Source organism: Talpa occidentalis, unplaced genomic scaffold (genome assembly GCF_014898055.3).
Source record: "Talpa occidentalis isolate TD23 unplaced genomic scaffold, MPIMG_talOcc4v2.1 talOcc4.11, whole genome shotgun sequence".
Taxonomy (NCBI): domain Eukaryota; kingdom Metazoa; phylum Chordata; class Mammalia; order Eulipotyphla; family Talpidae; genus Talpa; species Talpa occidentalis.
The window spans coordinates 20,918,583-20,934,225 of NW_023601104.1; the positions used below are offsets into that span (position 1 = coordinate 20,918,583).

Below are 15,643 nucleotides of genomic sequence, written 5' to 3' on the forward strand. Positions count from 1 at the left end.
AATAGTTTCCAGTCCATGTATGTATTCAACGACTATTTTTTTTTAAGATTTATTTATTTAAACTGGGGTACAGGCCAGAGGCGTGGGGTGGGGTGAGAGGATTCACCAGAGACAGAGTAGGGAACAGAACAGGCAGAGCAACTGAAGTACAATGCTGAGGGGAGCAGTGGGCGAGACAGGAGAGGTTTGCTGTGCCATGTGGGTTGCTCCCTGGCTGCCCGGGAATCGAACTGCTGCTGTAGAGGCTGCAGATTGCTTCATAGTTTGCGTCTTAACCTCTTGCGCTACCAGGGAGGCCCTTAATGACTATTTCTAATTGCCTGACCTGGAGCAGATGTTATTGGTGATAAGGATATTATATAAAAAGGTAAAACGGGTCCCTGCCCCCTTGAGATTATACTGTCCCGAAGGATGGAAAGATAAAAAAAAATGAAACAAAAGGTTGTTTAGAGAGAACAATGGGAAGTGAGCTGATACTTTATGGGGACATGATATTGAAGCGTAAACTTGTAGGTGAAGAATCAGGGGGAAGGCCTTCTGTCAGAGACTAGCAGTAGGGGAAATAGGAGTTTCTTTAATGAGGCCAGAAGTAGGGATTACATATCTGGGTTATGGTACAAAATCTATTTTTCAATATATTATTCATGCACGCTGCATAATTTTAGGTTTTGTTCCAAAGATAAATACAGCTCAGATTAATAACTGAATGCCCGTATGCTAGACTCATTTCTTCCTATCAGGTCATGCTGGTAGAAGCTGAAAAGACTAATTCATAAAACTGTAATGTGAGAATAATAGATTAGAAAGTCATAGGGGTGAGGAGTATATGTAATCATTTATCCTACCCCCAAGATAAGTATCAAAATCAAATTTAAAAATTCAGAAAGCATTCCTGCTAAGAAAAGAGTAAATGTAGTTCCAGTTTAGGATATATCATAGAAATTACATCATAATAATGATTAACACTTTGAATTTTATGAAGATTCTGAAATATTAAAAGGGGATATTTTGCAGGTTTTGATTATGCATCAAGATGTCCAGACCCTGGAAATTAACAAAAAGTCAAGGGTACAATATGATCAATTAAGATTCTTCCCCAAATATCACTTATGAATTACTGGCTACAACTCCTTCTCAAGTGAAGACACTTTTTATTATCTCATGGTGTTGTATGTTTGCTCTGAATGAAATTCAGTATATCTTGAAACTTAAAGCAAACACATTAAATGATTTCTCAAGAAGATGTAAGGTACTTGTTAGAGGGCTGCACAAGAATATGGAATGTAATGCAGCATTTATACATAGTAAAGTGTACTTATAGGTTATATTGCTGAGTTAAGTAGGACTTACACTCTTTTTGCGGGTAGTTGAAATAAAGGCCAAAATTTTTACATTATCCCATTAGCGACAGATAAGTAGATTAGGATAACTACTTTGTATTACAAAACTGAATTCTTATAAATAACAATGTAATCAATCCTTTCAGATATAATAATCTGAAAATCAACAGATGTAGACTAGTAGGTAAAGAAAGAAACCAATCAAGCTGTGGTCCCACTCTCCCCTGCCAAGAACAGGGATGCAGACCATCATGTGGGCTGCTGTGTGTTATCCAGGCACCTGATTATGGTGCTACTCATGGAACTGCTGTATCTGATCTCTAAACTGCTCTTTTGATTAAGATAAAAGAGTAGATCATTTACATCAGATGTATATTTCATGACATTACTTAGGATGAAAAGAGAAATAAAAATCCTACAACATATACTTAAAACTGCTATTTTTCTGTGACTATCATACTAATTACAAACATCCTTGATAACATCAGACATTTCATGACTAACATAAAAGCTTTAAAAAGAAGTAGTTCTGGGGCCTCCCTGGTGGTGCAGGCAGTTGAGCGCAGTGCTGTGAAGCTGTCCGTAGCCTCTGCAGTGCCAGTTTGATCCTGGCCGGCGAGATACCCACATGACACTGCAGCCCTCCCCTGCGTCGCCCACTGCTCCCCTCAGCAGTGTATTTCCGTCAGTCGGCCTGTTCTGTTCCCCGCTCTGTCTCTGGTGAATCCTCTCACTCTCCCACATATCTGGCCTGTACCCTGGTTCTTGTATGCATGAATAAATAAATCTTAAAAAAAAAAAAAAGGAGCAGTTCTAAAGATTAGCTAAGTTCATCATTGGGATAGCTAAACACCAAAGGCATAAAGGAAACATATACTTTGTCTTTAAAGACAATTTGTCACCATCTACAAACATGACTTCAATTATAATTGACAGAGTTGAATAAAAGATAGGTCCTTGATAATTAAATATGTTGAACTGTCAGTTGTATGGTGGCAAATTTTGTAAAAAACTATAGATTGAGGTAACTTCTTAAATTTTCAGAGTCACATCAACTATCAAAAGATTTTCTCATTCAAGCCTCATCCTCATATCATGTAGTATAGACAGGGTTCATGTTATTCTTTCCATAATCTTCCAAACATTCCCTTCATGGATGATACTATGGTTGTTGTAAAACTGGATTTGACCTGAGAGACAAAGCAGACAGGTCTGCCTGAGTAAAAGACAACTCCTTACAGGAACATTGTGAAGAGGCTCCAAAAAGAAAGAGCCTTTATTTAAATTCCTCTGCTATAACCAGGACCTTTAATCAAGTAATTTGGTAGAGATTACATGTTCCAGAAAAAGAAGAGAGAATTAATTCTAAGACAGCAGTCCCCCGGAGTTAGAATGACTTCCCGTCCATGGGAAAATGATAAAATTTCCCTCCAGTTGCTGGTGAAATATACCTTCTTCAAGTTATTCAGTCATATTCAATCAAACACTAATGCAGGTACTGCTGTAATGGGATTGTGCCAATGTATTTAAGGTCCAAGTAGATTATCTGATAATGTACTCAGATAAGATTAGCTGAGTAGTCCTGATATAATCACAATGTATTTCTGCAAGCAGAGGAAGGAGTCAGATATTCAAAGTACAGGAGGACTTAGCATACCAAAAATCCTCCACTGGTGCCTTGACAATGAAGGTGACTCTATGGCAAGGAATGTGTGACCCTTGGTAGATAGCCACAAAGAAAACATGGACCCAAGTCCTACACCCATGCGGAACTTGAATTCTGCCCCAATAATCTGAATAAGCTTTGAAGAGGAACTGAAGAGGAACTCAGATGACATAGTACCTGGATCTCAGTCACATAAAACCCTATATAGAGAATCCAGTCAGATCATGTTAGACTCTTGACACACAGAGACCATGACATAATAAGTGTATTTTATTCCCAGTGCCTTCATTTATGGAAATTTATTAATAGCTATAGAAAGTCAAGTACCATAAGTAGTGTTCAGGCAAAAGACAAGAACAGTCATCAGTGAGAGCTGAGATTGAGGATTATGGTTCCTGGAGAGGCAACTTGGAAAAGACAGCATACTAGGCAGGGTAATTAGAAAAAGTAAAATCAGGCATCCAAATAAAAGCTCAATGCTAGGTGAAAATTACAGTAAAAACAGGGAATTCTGAAATTCTGGGATGACAGAAATATTATCCAACACTAACTTGTAGGTCTCAAACTTAACAGCAATGAAGGTTCAAGAAAATAGTGTAGGGAAGTGAAGACAAGACAGCATGGGAACCCCACAGAGAGGGAAATCTGGAAGATTGTAGTGGACTCAGCTGAAGTAGGACTAGGAGATCGGAACCAACAGATCCCAGTTCTGCTCTAAAGCTAGTGTACTGTGTGATTTAATCAAGACTGGGTTCCAAAGTCCTCCTAAGAAAGGAAAAGAGAGAATGGGTAACTAGACCACTTCTGGGTCTAACATGCTATAGGACTATAACTAAAAATGAAGCATTCTGGTGAAACTGTACCTCCACCCACTCCACCCCTGCTACTCCTCCCCATTAATATTTTAGTTCAAGGACCAAAAAGAAAACATGCTTCCTAATCATAATCAGAGATCTTTAGAGGGAGCCGGGAAGAGGTGAGTCTGGCTTTGAATTTCATAAGCTTTCATAGTGGCTTCCTAAAATCATCAGGTCTTAAACAACATGTGAAGACAAAAAACAAAACAAAACAAAACAAAACAAAAAACAGTCAAAAATCCTGGTAAGTTCTATTTGGGTTGGGTTTGCATGTGATTAAACATGTGCATAAGAAAGTCCCTGCTGCTCACAGCAGTCTTTTATGATGATGTTTTTATATCTGGTAAGAATAATCAAACTTGGGCCAAAAACCTGTGCAGGGTTTTTTAAAATTAAAACAGCTTCTAGAATAATTTGAGCTTAGTCCTATATGGAAAAGTATAAAAAAGTCATTTATGTCATTATTTGTATTTAATGTCATAGATGCCATTTGGGGATGCAGAGAACTGCTTGTTTCTCCAGGATGTCACTATAAAAACCCAATTCAGAAAAATGCATGGGAGTATTAGCTGTATATATTCTTTAATAAGTTCATGCTCTGACCTCCAATGAATAAAGTGTTAATACATTCTGTTTTTACCAGCATAGGGGAAATAGCCCATGAGAACAAATGCTTTCCTCTTTGAGAATTGCTTCCTGTTCCATTTTTGCATTTGCTGCTCTCTTAGGGCTAGTTTCAACATAAGTCATTGGTACAGAAGTAGTGCTCCTGTTGGGATTCTTTTAAATGGGTCCAGATGGTATTTTCAGTCAATAAGTGATATTACCAGCTTTGAAAAAGAAGGATTTTATTCTCCTCTTTCCTGTTATAAGCCACAAGCCCTTTTAGATAAAATCTGAATTTCTCCCAACATCATTCTTTACTCCTGAAAATATTATCCATTGCATTAATCATGAAAAATAAGATAGAAGCACAAGATTTTTCTTATGTAGAGCAATGACTTGGTTACCAAGGAAACGCCAAGTTACTACAGAGGAGTAGTATTTACCAACACCTTTTTAATCAGACCTAGCAAGTTGCTCAATAACAGAACATCCAAATCCACTGAAGTGAATTTGTATTACAGCAAATGTAGACCTCACAGTAGGTTGGAAAGGTTTATCTACAAGATGCAGGATCCTAATTTGGAAAAGTCAACAGAATTTTAACAAGCAAAAATAATTTACAACTGAGAAGAAAGTAATAAAGGAAGGAAAAAAATAAGGAAAATAAAAGTCCTTAAACAGTTAAATGCTTTTAACATGAGTGCAGAATTAAAGTTTCTAAAATGTATATTTTATTATTTTGTTATATGTAATAATGTAAATTGAGGCAAGTTTAAAGGCATGTTTTAATAAAGTATGCTAAATACAAAATTAAAATTCCCTATGTGTTTGACTTTTACTTATGTTTTTATGCTGGAATCCTCTCCCCACAAGTCAATTCATAACTATATACAGACTATTTAATTCAAGAAGAAAATTATAATCTTATATTTATGTGTTACTTACAAGGTTGATAAATTTTGCAGGGGTGGGTGGGGGTGGGTTAGGGAGAGGAATTGACATAAATCTAGTCTTGAATATTTGATATAAACACTTACTCAGTGAAAAGGCTTACTTTAGAATTAACAGAAAAAAAGTTTTGAAACCAGCTAAAACAGAAGCAGAACAAACCCTTTCTCTGGTAAAAATCACAAAAGCCTATCAGCAACTATAAAAACAGCAATGTTGACCTTGAATCAGGCATTAAAGATCTGTACACAATTATATCATCAGCTTTATGAATTTTAAGTTGCTATCTCAACCACAAATTCAATAAATGCAGAGTAGGTTAGTAATAAGTAGATGGCTGTTTTTAACAGCCTTTACTTAAAAAAGCATTGAGAAAGTAGACAGCAAACCATCATTTTCCTTGTTAAAATAGACAACTCTTTCAAATCCTACTCAGCACACTTTAGGTGAAGACTTATGACATCTCAGGTAAACAACACTCAAAATTCAAAATCAAATTCTGTCAAAACTAGAATTGATTTATATAGATTATATACACAATGCTGGGAAATCAACAGCTAAAAAAAAAATGAACTGCAATTTTTTTTATTCATTTTCAGGATTCGAGGTAAATTTTTAAAACACCTTTTTCTCAGCCGGAGTATATAATTTCACTTCCTTTTGAGTATCTTAAACATAACAGCTTAGCAACTGTGGAGAAACCCAATGACAAAGAGCTCTTGGGTGTAGCTATTGTAATTAACAGATTCAATATCTGTTTCTACCAGTCAGGTATCATGGTTGAATTGCTGAAAACTACTAGAAATTTCTTCAAAACCAGCGAGACTTCTACTTTAGGAAATCTTTGACAACACCAGGGACATTACTGGCTGTCAACATCTGTGGGTGTTGCTATGGCACAGTTACAAAGCCTCTTGTCATCTATACAAAAAGGTACACACAGAGAGATGATGGGAGAGACACAGAAGATAAATTGATAAGAAAATCAAGGAGAAATAATTGCGCTGGCACTACACAATAGGCATACAATTTTGAGTCCATGTTTTATACTAATCCTTTTCTACTGGAGCTAGAGAATCCGAATTCAACTGAACTGTAATTATGACTAAACAGGAACCAGGGGGTGGAAATAAAATTCAAAAACTGCACTTGCACCATTTATCACTGGTCTTAATTTGAAACTCAAAGCGAATTACATTTAAAATAATATTTAAACTTCCACTTATAAACCCTTGATAGTCGTTTATAAATCTACAGAAGAGAAAAGAACAGGTTACTATGAACAAGAACCTAATATTGATTTTTTCGGCGGTGCAGTAAGGCATCTCCATTCTATTTGGCTGCTGTCAAAGCCACTCTTTAACAGCTGGAGTCAAATTGCACTATTTACAGCAAGAGCCCTTGTCAAGTGGACCATAAGTATCCTAACAATACACTATTCAAATGGCACTTTGCCACACAAATTGCTGACTTGATGAATAACCTAAGTCAATGACTAAGGCCAATATAAAAGTTTCATTTTTATGAGAGGTTTTACATTCACACATTAAGTAAGCTTTCTTTGAAGAACTATTAGGCTATATATTTCAGGCCTTTGGATGCTGAAAATAATTAAAATCTGTTTAAATACATCAAGGGAACTTGACAACATTAATATGGATCTGGTGTTAACTACATTTGTCACACGAGTCAGAACAGTGCCCTTCTGTTCCTGGCACTCCCCGCCGGCACGTGCGGCACAATGTGGTCCTGAGACAAGCCGCGCACCGTGACGCTGGCGCATTCTCCTTTTGTGCCTCTGATTTACATGCCCACCGAATGTTTAGATACGAGCAAGCCTTTGAAGTCCTGTGAGGAAATTCAGGGTTGCTTCTGTGTGGAAGGCAGACAGCTGGAGTCATTTAATGGTACATTTCCTACCTTTCATGGTGACTCTGAGACCGTCTAAACCAGTCTTACAACAAAGCTGTGATTGCTTTTCAGTTTTCGTCATCATTGAGAGAACTTTGTATCAAGAACATATTTTAATCATACTGGAAAGTGAGAACAGGGACATTCTTCATAAAGCAGCTAGAAAAAAAGTATTAAGCATTACAGAAATTTGCATTTGGCTTCCGGTAGTTAAAAAATATATAAACTGTTCATAAGAATTCTACACTGTCAAAAATTTGCATAATCACTTCACATGTATTCCAAAGGCAAATGGGCTGGTATAGTTCTCCATTTCTCTATCTTTCTCTGCTCTGTCTTATGAGTAAAAGGGTTATTATCACGTAGGCACTGAAGTTTTCAGTTGGGAGTTGTTAATCAAAATACTTAAAACAAAAATCTTAATCTAATGTTTACAGAAATTCCTATATTTCAGAGTGCTTCCATGTCTCAAGGTAAACATTTATTTTCTTTCAAAATTATATAAAATCATTGCAAAATATGCTCTACATTAGGAAACAATAGCTATGTCCTATTCATTACATTAAAGAGAATATACCAGAAATTAATTACTGATCAAGAAGTGAAAATTAACATTACATATTTGGACTTATCCCTACATAATGCAATTAATTGTTCTCAAATGAATATTGTCTTTTCTTCATGTGGTGATTCAACTTTAATATAAAATATAGACATTTCAATTAAAAATGAGTTAATCTGCAAATTATAATGCTGCTACATCAATTATTTCACATTTTTACATGTAAATTTGCAAGTGAAATTTTCAAATCTCAAAATTTAGAGACTCCTACTTCTTTTTGGTTATGTGTTTGTGTCATATAGTGTAAAATAACTAATTTTCATTCAGATAAAGTAATAGGTGGTATTACAGTCCAGTTTTCTATTGCTGGCCCATCCCTGCACTATCTGTGTTTTACGATAGCAAGATAAAGCACTAAAAATATTATTTGGAAAAGAGTGCCAAACAGATATCACTCTAAGGTCAATTAAAAGTTAAACAGGAAAACAAACATATTTATAGAAAGTTCAAATGGAATGTAAATTTATTCTTTATTTATAATCAAAATTATATTTGGATAAAGATGCACATACAAGTGCATTATTTCTCTAAAGTTCCATTGATAAAAATGCTTGCTTGGATTGCAAGCAATAATGGGCATGTTTGTTTTTCCACAAATAACAAATTACAAACACATATAAATTTCATGATATCTGTGAGGGCATAGACTAGATACAAGATCTTTTGGATTATATTCCACATAGTACAGAAGAAATTAGGATAAATTATTTTTCAAACATTTAGATAGCTACAGAGAGAGAGCATGTTTGCTATTTTGCCAATTCCTCTTAGGACCTTGTAATATCCAATTCCAAAGATTGTCTAAATCAGAAATTGGCAAACTATAGCCAAACGACATCAAGTCTAATCTACTGCTAGTTTTTGTAAATAAAAGTTTTATTGGATCATAATACTTGTTTGTTTATGAATTGTCTGTGCTCAACTAGCAAAGAGAAGTAGTCACAACAGCAAAAACCTGGCCCAAATTATTTACTATCTGGTACTTTATCAGAAAGTTTATCCCTAATCTTGTTTATCATTGTTGAATATAAAAATAAAAATGCAAACCACATATGTTATTTTAAATTGCTTGTGACTGTATCATAAAACAAAAAGAAACAGGTTAAATTGACTTTCACAGCATGTCTTACTTAGTTCCATACAGCACTTTTTTGACTTATGATGGATATACATTCTGCTAAGCCCATCATCAGTTCAAATTATTGTAAGTCTTATTTGCAATTAATATACCTAATCAACCAAACAACATAGCTTAGTCTAGCGTCACACATCTCAGAACTTATAGTACTCTACAGCTGAGCAGTTATCTGGCATAAAGTCTATTTTTTAAAATATGTTGAATATGTCATGTAATTTGTGGAATACTGAAGGTGAAAAACATAATGCCCCAATTCACAATTTGAATATAGTTTTGCTGCATGTATATCACTTTCACACCTTCATTAAGTCAAAAAAAAACATCTTAAGACAGGGACCACTGATATATCCAAAATATCTTTTTAACATAGTGCTAGCCAAATGTCAATTACTTAATAGCTATTTGTGGTTAATGGCTACCACCTTACACAGTGCAGGCCTGCATAAGCAAACCGGAATGTGAACCCATTCTGTGGAAAATCAGTTTGAAAAAAAGACATTCCTGGCACATTACAATAGGTCTAAACTATGGCAATTAAAATAATCCTCCTTATCCTTTTACTCATTGTATAGACAATACAGAAAAATAATTTAAAGCCAGCCAATCAACAGATAAAATAAACCTTCTCTCTTTAAAGTACTATAAAGTTAGAAAGATTTTTTTGCCCCATAAAGATGATTTTAGTCAGGCTGTTTATTTCCTGCTTTGAAGCTAAATTCATGCCACTGCAATTTAAACAGTTTCTATCTTGTTTTATCCCCAGCAGAATCTGAGAAAAAGCAGTTCCCCATCACTAATATGATATTGTATTCCTTTAAATCCTTTAAGACTCTGGCCCTCTCTTACCCCAAAGATTTTTTCTTTGTCTAGCTGTAAAGTTCAGCTCCTCCAGCATTTCAAATTGGACCCATTTTCAAAATGCTTTATTGTATTTATTGTTTTCTTTTCCTAAATCTATATACACTCTTCCAATGCAAGGAGAGAAAGTGAATGCAGCATTCTAACACAGACTAAATATTGATAAACACAGAGAACTCACTGCACAGATCTTACATGCTGTTCTGACATCCAACAGTTCACTACTGGGAAATATTTCACTTATGTCTCACTAAAGTACACACACACACACACACACACACATACTCCTAAAGCATATAGTATCCTTAGTTCTAAGTTTCACTGACATACTGGTCCTCATTTTTCCCACCTAAAATGTGTGTGATTCAAATCTTTGTCTTTAAAATGTGCTTTTTTCTTAAGAAAACTCGTGCATGTTAAAATATTAACAATAAAGAGAACAGAGAACTTGTAAGTAACCTTAAAAGGCCATGCTTATCAAATTTGTAAATAAAATGATTAAATAAAAGGTCTAACTCTATGAGGATGAACTACTAAAAGAACAAAGTATGGTAGAAACGGAGATATGTAGTACATTATTAGAGAAGCTATAATTTAGGAGAAGCATAGATTTAAAATAGCTCTAGTTAACACTAAGTTCAATAATAATAGAAATATATAGGACAAAGGAGGTGATAGCGCTGTGTGATTCAATTCTCTGATTCTGTAGTGATGACTGGGAATCAGTCATCTGTGGTAAAATGCAGCAGTTAGGGAATAAAGTTGGAATCAGTCTAAGAGTAGGAAAATAAGACCCTGGTCTTTTATTGTTTTCTGGAGTCAAGAAAGAAACAAAATTATGTAAAGAAAATGAAATCTATATATACTATTATCACTACCCAAGGGGTAGCTCTGAGGTCCTCCAAGAAACTGAAAGAAACAGCAATCAGTTTACCTTGTGGGAATTAAACTAGTAAAATAGGAACTTCAATGAGATCTGTTCTTGCTGACCATCAGCATCTGAAATGCATGAGTCAAGAGGTATCTCCAACTTTTCATCTATTCCAGCATCTCATTTCCAGTATGAGAAGCACACTCTATTATGAACAGACAACAACAAAGCTACATTAAGATGTGAATGCTTGACAGTCAGCTAGGTTCACTCACAGAACTTTATCTATCCCAACCTACAATACATATGCGTGATTCAATTTTGGGCCTTAGGAGACAAAAACTTTGTGACTTTCACCTTCAGTTGTGAATGTTCAAGTTTGATCAAATCAATATAATTGACCTTATAAAACATGACATCTTTCCCCTATAGTCCTCCTATAAGTGAAACCATCCGATATTTTTCTTTTTCCTTCTGACTTCTTTCACTGAAAAAGGTTAAATTGACTTTCCAAATTAAGGCATTAGGAAAAAAATAATAACAATAAAAAACAAAACAAAAATAAATCGTCAACTATAAATCAAAGACATTCTGCAGGGGAGGGGTAAGGAGAGGGGTCAAGATGAGGGAGGGAAGAGCACAAGGGAGTATGGTGATGGAGCACAGGTGAACTGGTGTGGAAATTCTATGGGGACTACTTCTGAGAAAGGAAAGCAAACATTGTAAAAAAAAAATGAAAAGAGATGTAAAATTTATATTAATTAATTTAAAAAATGACATCTTTCAAGTTAAGAACATGAAAAACAGATTTCAGGTTTGTAAAAACAATTTAACCAAATGAGAAAAGAAAAAGAATAGCTATAGCCTAATCACTTGGTTTTTAACATCTGAAGGAGGAAAGTGCAAAACAAATTAGTGGTTTACATGGAGTTTTAAAAAGAGAAATCAAAGACATAGACTATTTTTCCCCAATGTATATCAGTCTTGACTAAGGGAGATGGTGCCTTGATGGGCTGAAAGGGATGACTGCTTTAGACTCTCAGACCTCAATGACTAAATATCCCCTGATTCTGACTCCAAGCCTATCAAGGAAACCTACATTATATTTCCAACTCACTTCCTCTCCCCGTCCTGGTAGCTTTGCTAAAAGAGAATATGCTAAGTAATGAGAAGCTTCAATTATATTTAACATAGTAAATTAATTTATTGCCATTCTGACTTATATATTCATTTCTTAGGTGCTTGTTTATGTGACTCAGATTTCAAAAGGTTGACAATCCCTAGCCTAACTGATTAAATCTAAATCAGGTTTCTAAATCTAAAAATCTGAATAACATGTGCTGGCACCCCTGACCCAAGCCTGCTACGGTGAGGATGGGCCTGAGCAGCCTGTTGGTCTTTCTTAAAGATGACACATTCTTTTGCTTCTAACTACATATGCACACCTGAGATCAAAGCTTAAAGTTCTTGTTAATGGTATTTTAACAGTCTTCATAAAATCATGAAAAAATGGAAAATGTTAATAATTTATAATTAAAAATCAGTTTAAAAGCTTAGAATTCTCACTCGAAATACAGCCCAGAATTTGAAAAAAGTTTCAGGTTTATAGATCTGATATTCATAAAAATGAAACAAAAAATCCATATATTGAGTCAAAGGAAAACAGTTTATATCAGTAATAATATATACACACAATATAGAGCATGGTAGTGATTAAACATAAATAGACAATATTATGAAAATATGTTTACATGAAAACATACCACATTAGACATATGCATGTAAATGGCACAGTTACAGCATGGTAAAGTAATAACTTGGAGGTATAGGAAACAAAAAAAACCAGAAAAATAACAAAACTAGTTCAAATATCTGTGAGACTAGTTGACATGGTCATGAGAATAAATGCAAATGCAATCACTGTGTATTAACTGAGATTTGGAATCCTAAGGAACTGGTGATCCTGGAATTGCTGAGTATAACAAAATAATTATCCCCACAAGATAGTTTTTCTGATACTTTTTCATTTATTTGTAATAAGCATTTTAAAAAGAGGTTAACTATTTTCAGTTGAATAATAAAGATGTATCCAAACCCAAAATACAGTTTTCTCCCCCACTCCTCACACTGAAAACCATCTCGATTTCAAGAGTTAATATATAATTGGCTCAATTTTGATAAGCCAGAACCGATCATGTCAAAAGGAATGCTGTGAATACAATAATCACTCAGAAAGTTATCTCAATTCACCCCAGATCACTTGGTTTCTATGTTCTGTTTATAAGCTGATATTTAATTGCCACGCATTATGAAAGCCTATTACTTCTCACTTTCATTGACAATGTTCTTTGTGAGAGGCTGCTTTAACTTACCTTCCATGAAGACTCCACCTGCAGACCAGGGCAGGGTATTGGCCCAAACTGGTAGGAGCTGGATGATCTCTGTTCTATACTTTTGTGCTTATGTGTCTCTGAGGCAAGTGCAAGTACAGATTCAGGCTTTAGAAGCTGTGAATCATCACAACAATTAAGAATAATTTTGGCCCTTTCTCCTGTTTCATGTCTTTCCAAAGTGCCTAGAACACAAGATTAGAAATAAAAATATATACAGAATATTAACCCTCCAAAACAAAACAAAAAACACTTTTAACAGAAAATGACAGAACTTGACGTTCTCTCATGCCTGTCTTCTTGCAACCAGACAACAAACTGGGAGCTCTCTCTAAATTATTCAAATCATTGTCGAACAAAGGTTGAAATTATGGACTGGAAATGCTCATCTTCTTCCTTGTGCTTTTTATCCACAGAAATCAACAGGGCATTCAATAATCTTTAACAGTAAAATCTCTTATTTTACAGTATGCAAGTGATCAATAACAAACAACTATGGAATATTTTAGTGCTGTCCCCTAGTGTTTCAACTCTCAAACAACAGAGAATGCACAGAGTTTTTGCTTTGCTTGGGTCCCCAAACTTAAAATGTTTCTATGGCGAAGGCAGAATTTAAGTGAATAGGGCAAGTGAGAACATAGATGCTTTGTGTTTCAACCTTTCTCACCCACAACCCTCACAGCATCAGGCACCTAGAACACTCAGGGCTTTGTTGTTATTGTTGGTGGTGGTTATTGTTGCAGTTATAACCTTTAGCATTCATTTCTTATGTTATGAGAAGGGGGAAAAAATCCTTTGCCCTCTTCTCTCTTCTCTGCCACTTTTTTTTTTTAGTTTCAGAATTTCAAGGTGCTGGCAGGTTCAATTTAAAGTTAAAAGGAACAAATGAAAAATGGAACACAAGTATCAGAAGACGATTCAGTAAAATCTCAATAAATATGAATTAATCATGCCCACTGCCTGTAACAGTTATGAGTGCATTTATATTATTTATACTTTATTAAATATATAACCTACATCCTACTAAGTACAGATGCAAAGGAAGATTAACTTGACATACAATCTAAACACAGGTTTCATTTCATATTATTCCTTTCCTATCAATGAAAAAAAAGCAGTTGTACCATTTGTTAAGAAGGAAAAATACAGTTCTTTAGATAGTATTAATAAAATATCAATTTAAAGTAATATATGAAAATAGAAATAAGGGTTCTGTATCACTGACTTTCAATAGATTTGAAGATTATGACTGACCAATCCTTCCTCATTTTTCCTCCTCTCCTCCACACTTTCCCTTTGCAGCAAATAAAATACCATTAGTTTGTACTTTAGATCGCTAGCATTTATAATGTTAACATGTTGGGCAGAAATTGCTTTCTTACACAATTTTTTTCATTATAACATTTCTACATTGATAAATTAACACCTTTAGCATGTAAAACAAATAAACATCTTGTTTCTTTAAACTTTCCTTTTCCATCAAAGCTAATACATCTTCGACAAATGAAGCTGGCAGCACTATCAAGAAACACTTTTTCTCAAGAATGACAATAAAAAGCGTATATTAAAAAAAAAGATAATAGTTATTTCTACTTCCTGAAAATGACTATATTCCAGAACTTGTAACTGTGACATCTGGTGAAAGTCTCTGTTTATGAGGAATTTTTTAAAATATGATATCACCATGGATATTTCTTCTTAAGGGTTTTCTGTTTCTCCCAAAACTATATGTTTTTTTAAAGAGTAAGAATTTTGGGGTAATAATTTATTATACTTTATTATGCTTTAATACATATATGCACCTCAAATACATTGCCATGTTCTTACTGATGCCTCAAGAATTTGGAATTGGAAGAACTGCAAGTCAGCCTGTGAATGTTAACTTGACCCACAGATTTGCCATTTCTTGTCTCATGGACTGAGGAACAGAACATGCTAGTCTGCAGAAAGGAGGAGAAAATACACATAGAGAAGCAGAGAGGGAGAGGGAAGGAAAGAGAGATGGACGTGGGGAGGAGTGAGCATGATCCAAATTTCTACCCCACTGTTAGTCCCTTGCTGAGGAAGACTGTCCCTGGAGGTGCCTGCAGTACACCCTTGAACCCTTTGCAATGAGTACCTCATTTTGATAAAACCAACTTAACTTGGCTTCTGCTGGTAGCTACCAACATGGCCCTAACAAAGAAAGGAAAGAAAAGATGTGTCTATTGTTGTAAAAGTCAGTTTTGAGAACATCTAAAGAGGCATGCACAGTTCACCTGTACGCTTCTAGGTAGAGACTAGAGCAGAGAGATGGAAGCTTCAGCAGCCTCAGCAGATAGGTAAGGATGAAATTCCAATGAAAGAATGTGAGCTCCAGGAGCTTGGCGTGAGATGTGTCATGAGAGCAGCACAAATCTTTTAACAGTTTCTGCACAGAGAGAGGAAAGAAAAGAA

General features: G+C 35.0%; 1 protein-coding gene across 2 annotated transcripts in view; it reads right to left on the reverse strand.

The window, feature by feature from the left end:
- Window positions 1-15,643, reverse strand: part of WDR72 (WD repeat domain 72) — a 198,956-nt gene that overhangs the window by 114,863 nt on the left and 68,450 nt on the right. For both annotated transcript variants that reach the window (XM_037502510.2, XM_037502511.2), the window contains exon 14: window positions 13,190-13,392. In XM_037502510.2, the coding sequence (XP_037358407.1) occupies window positions 13,190-13,392 (203 nt within the window). The remainder of the gene's footprint in view (window positions 1-13,189; window positions 13,393-15,643) is intronic.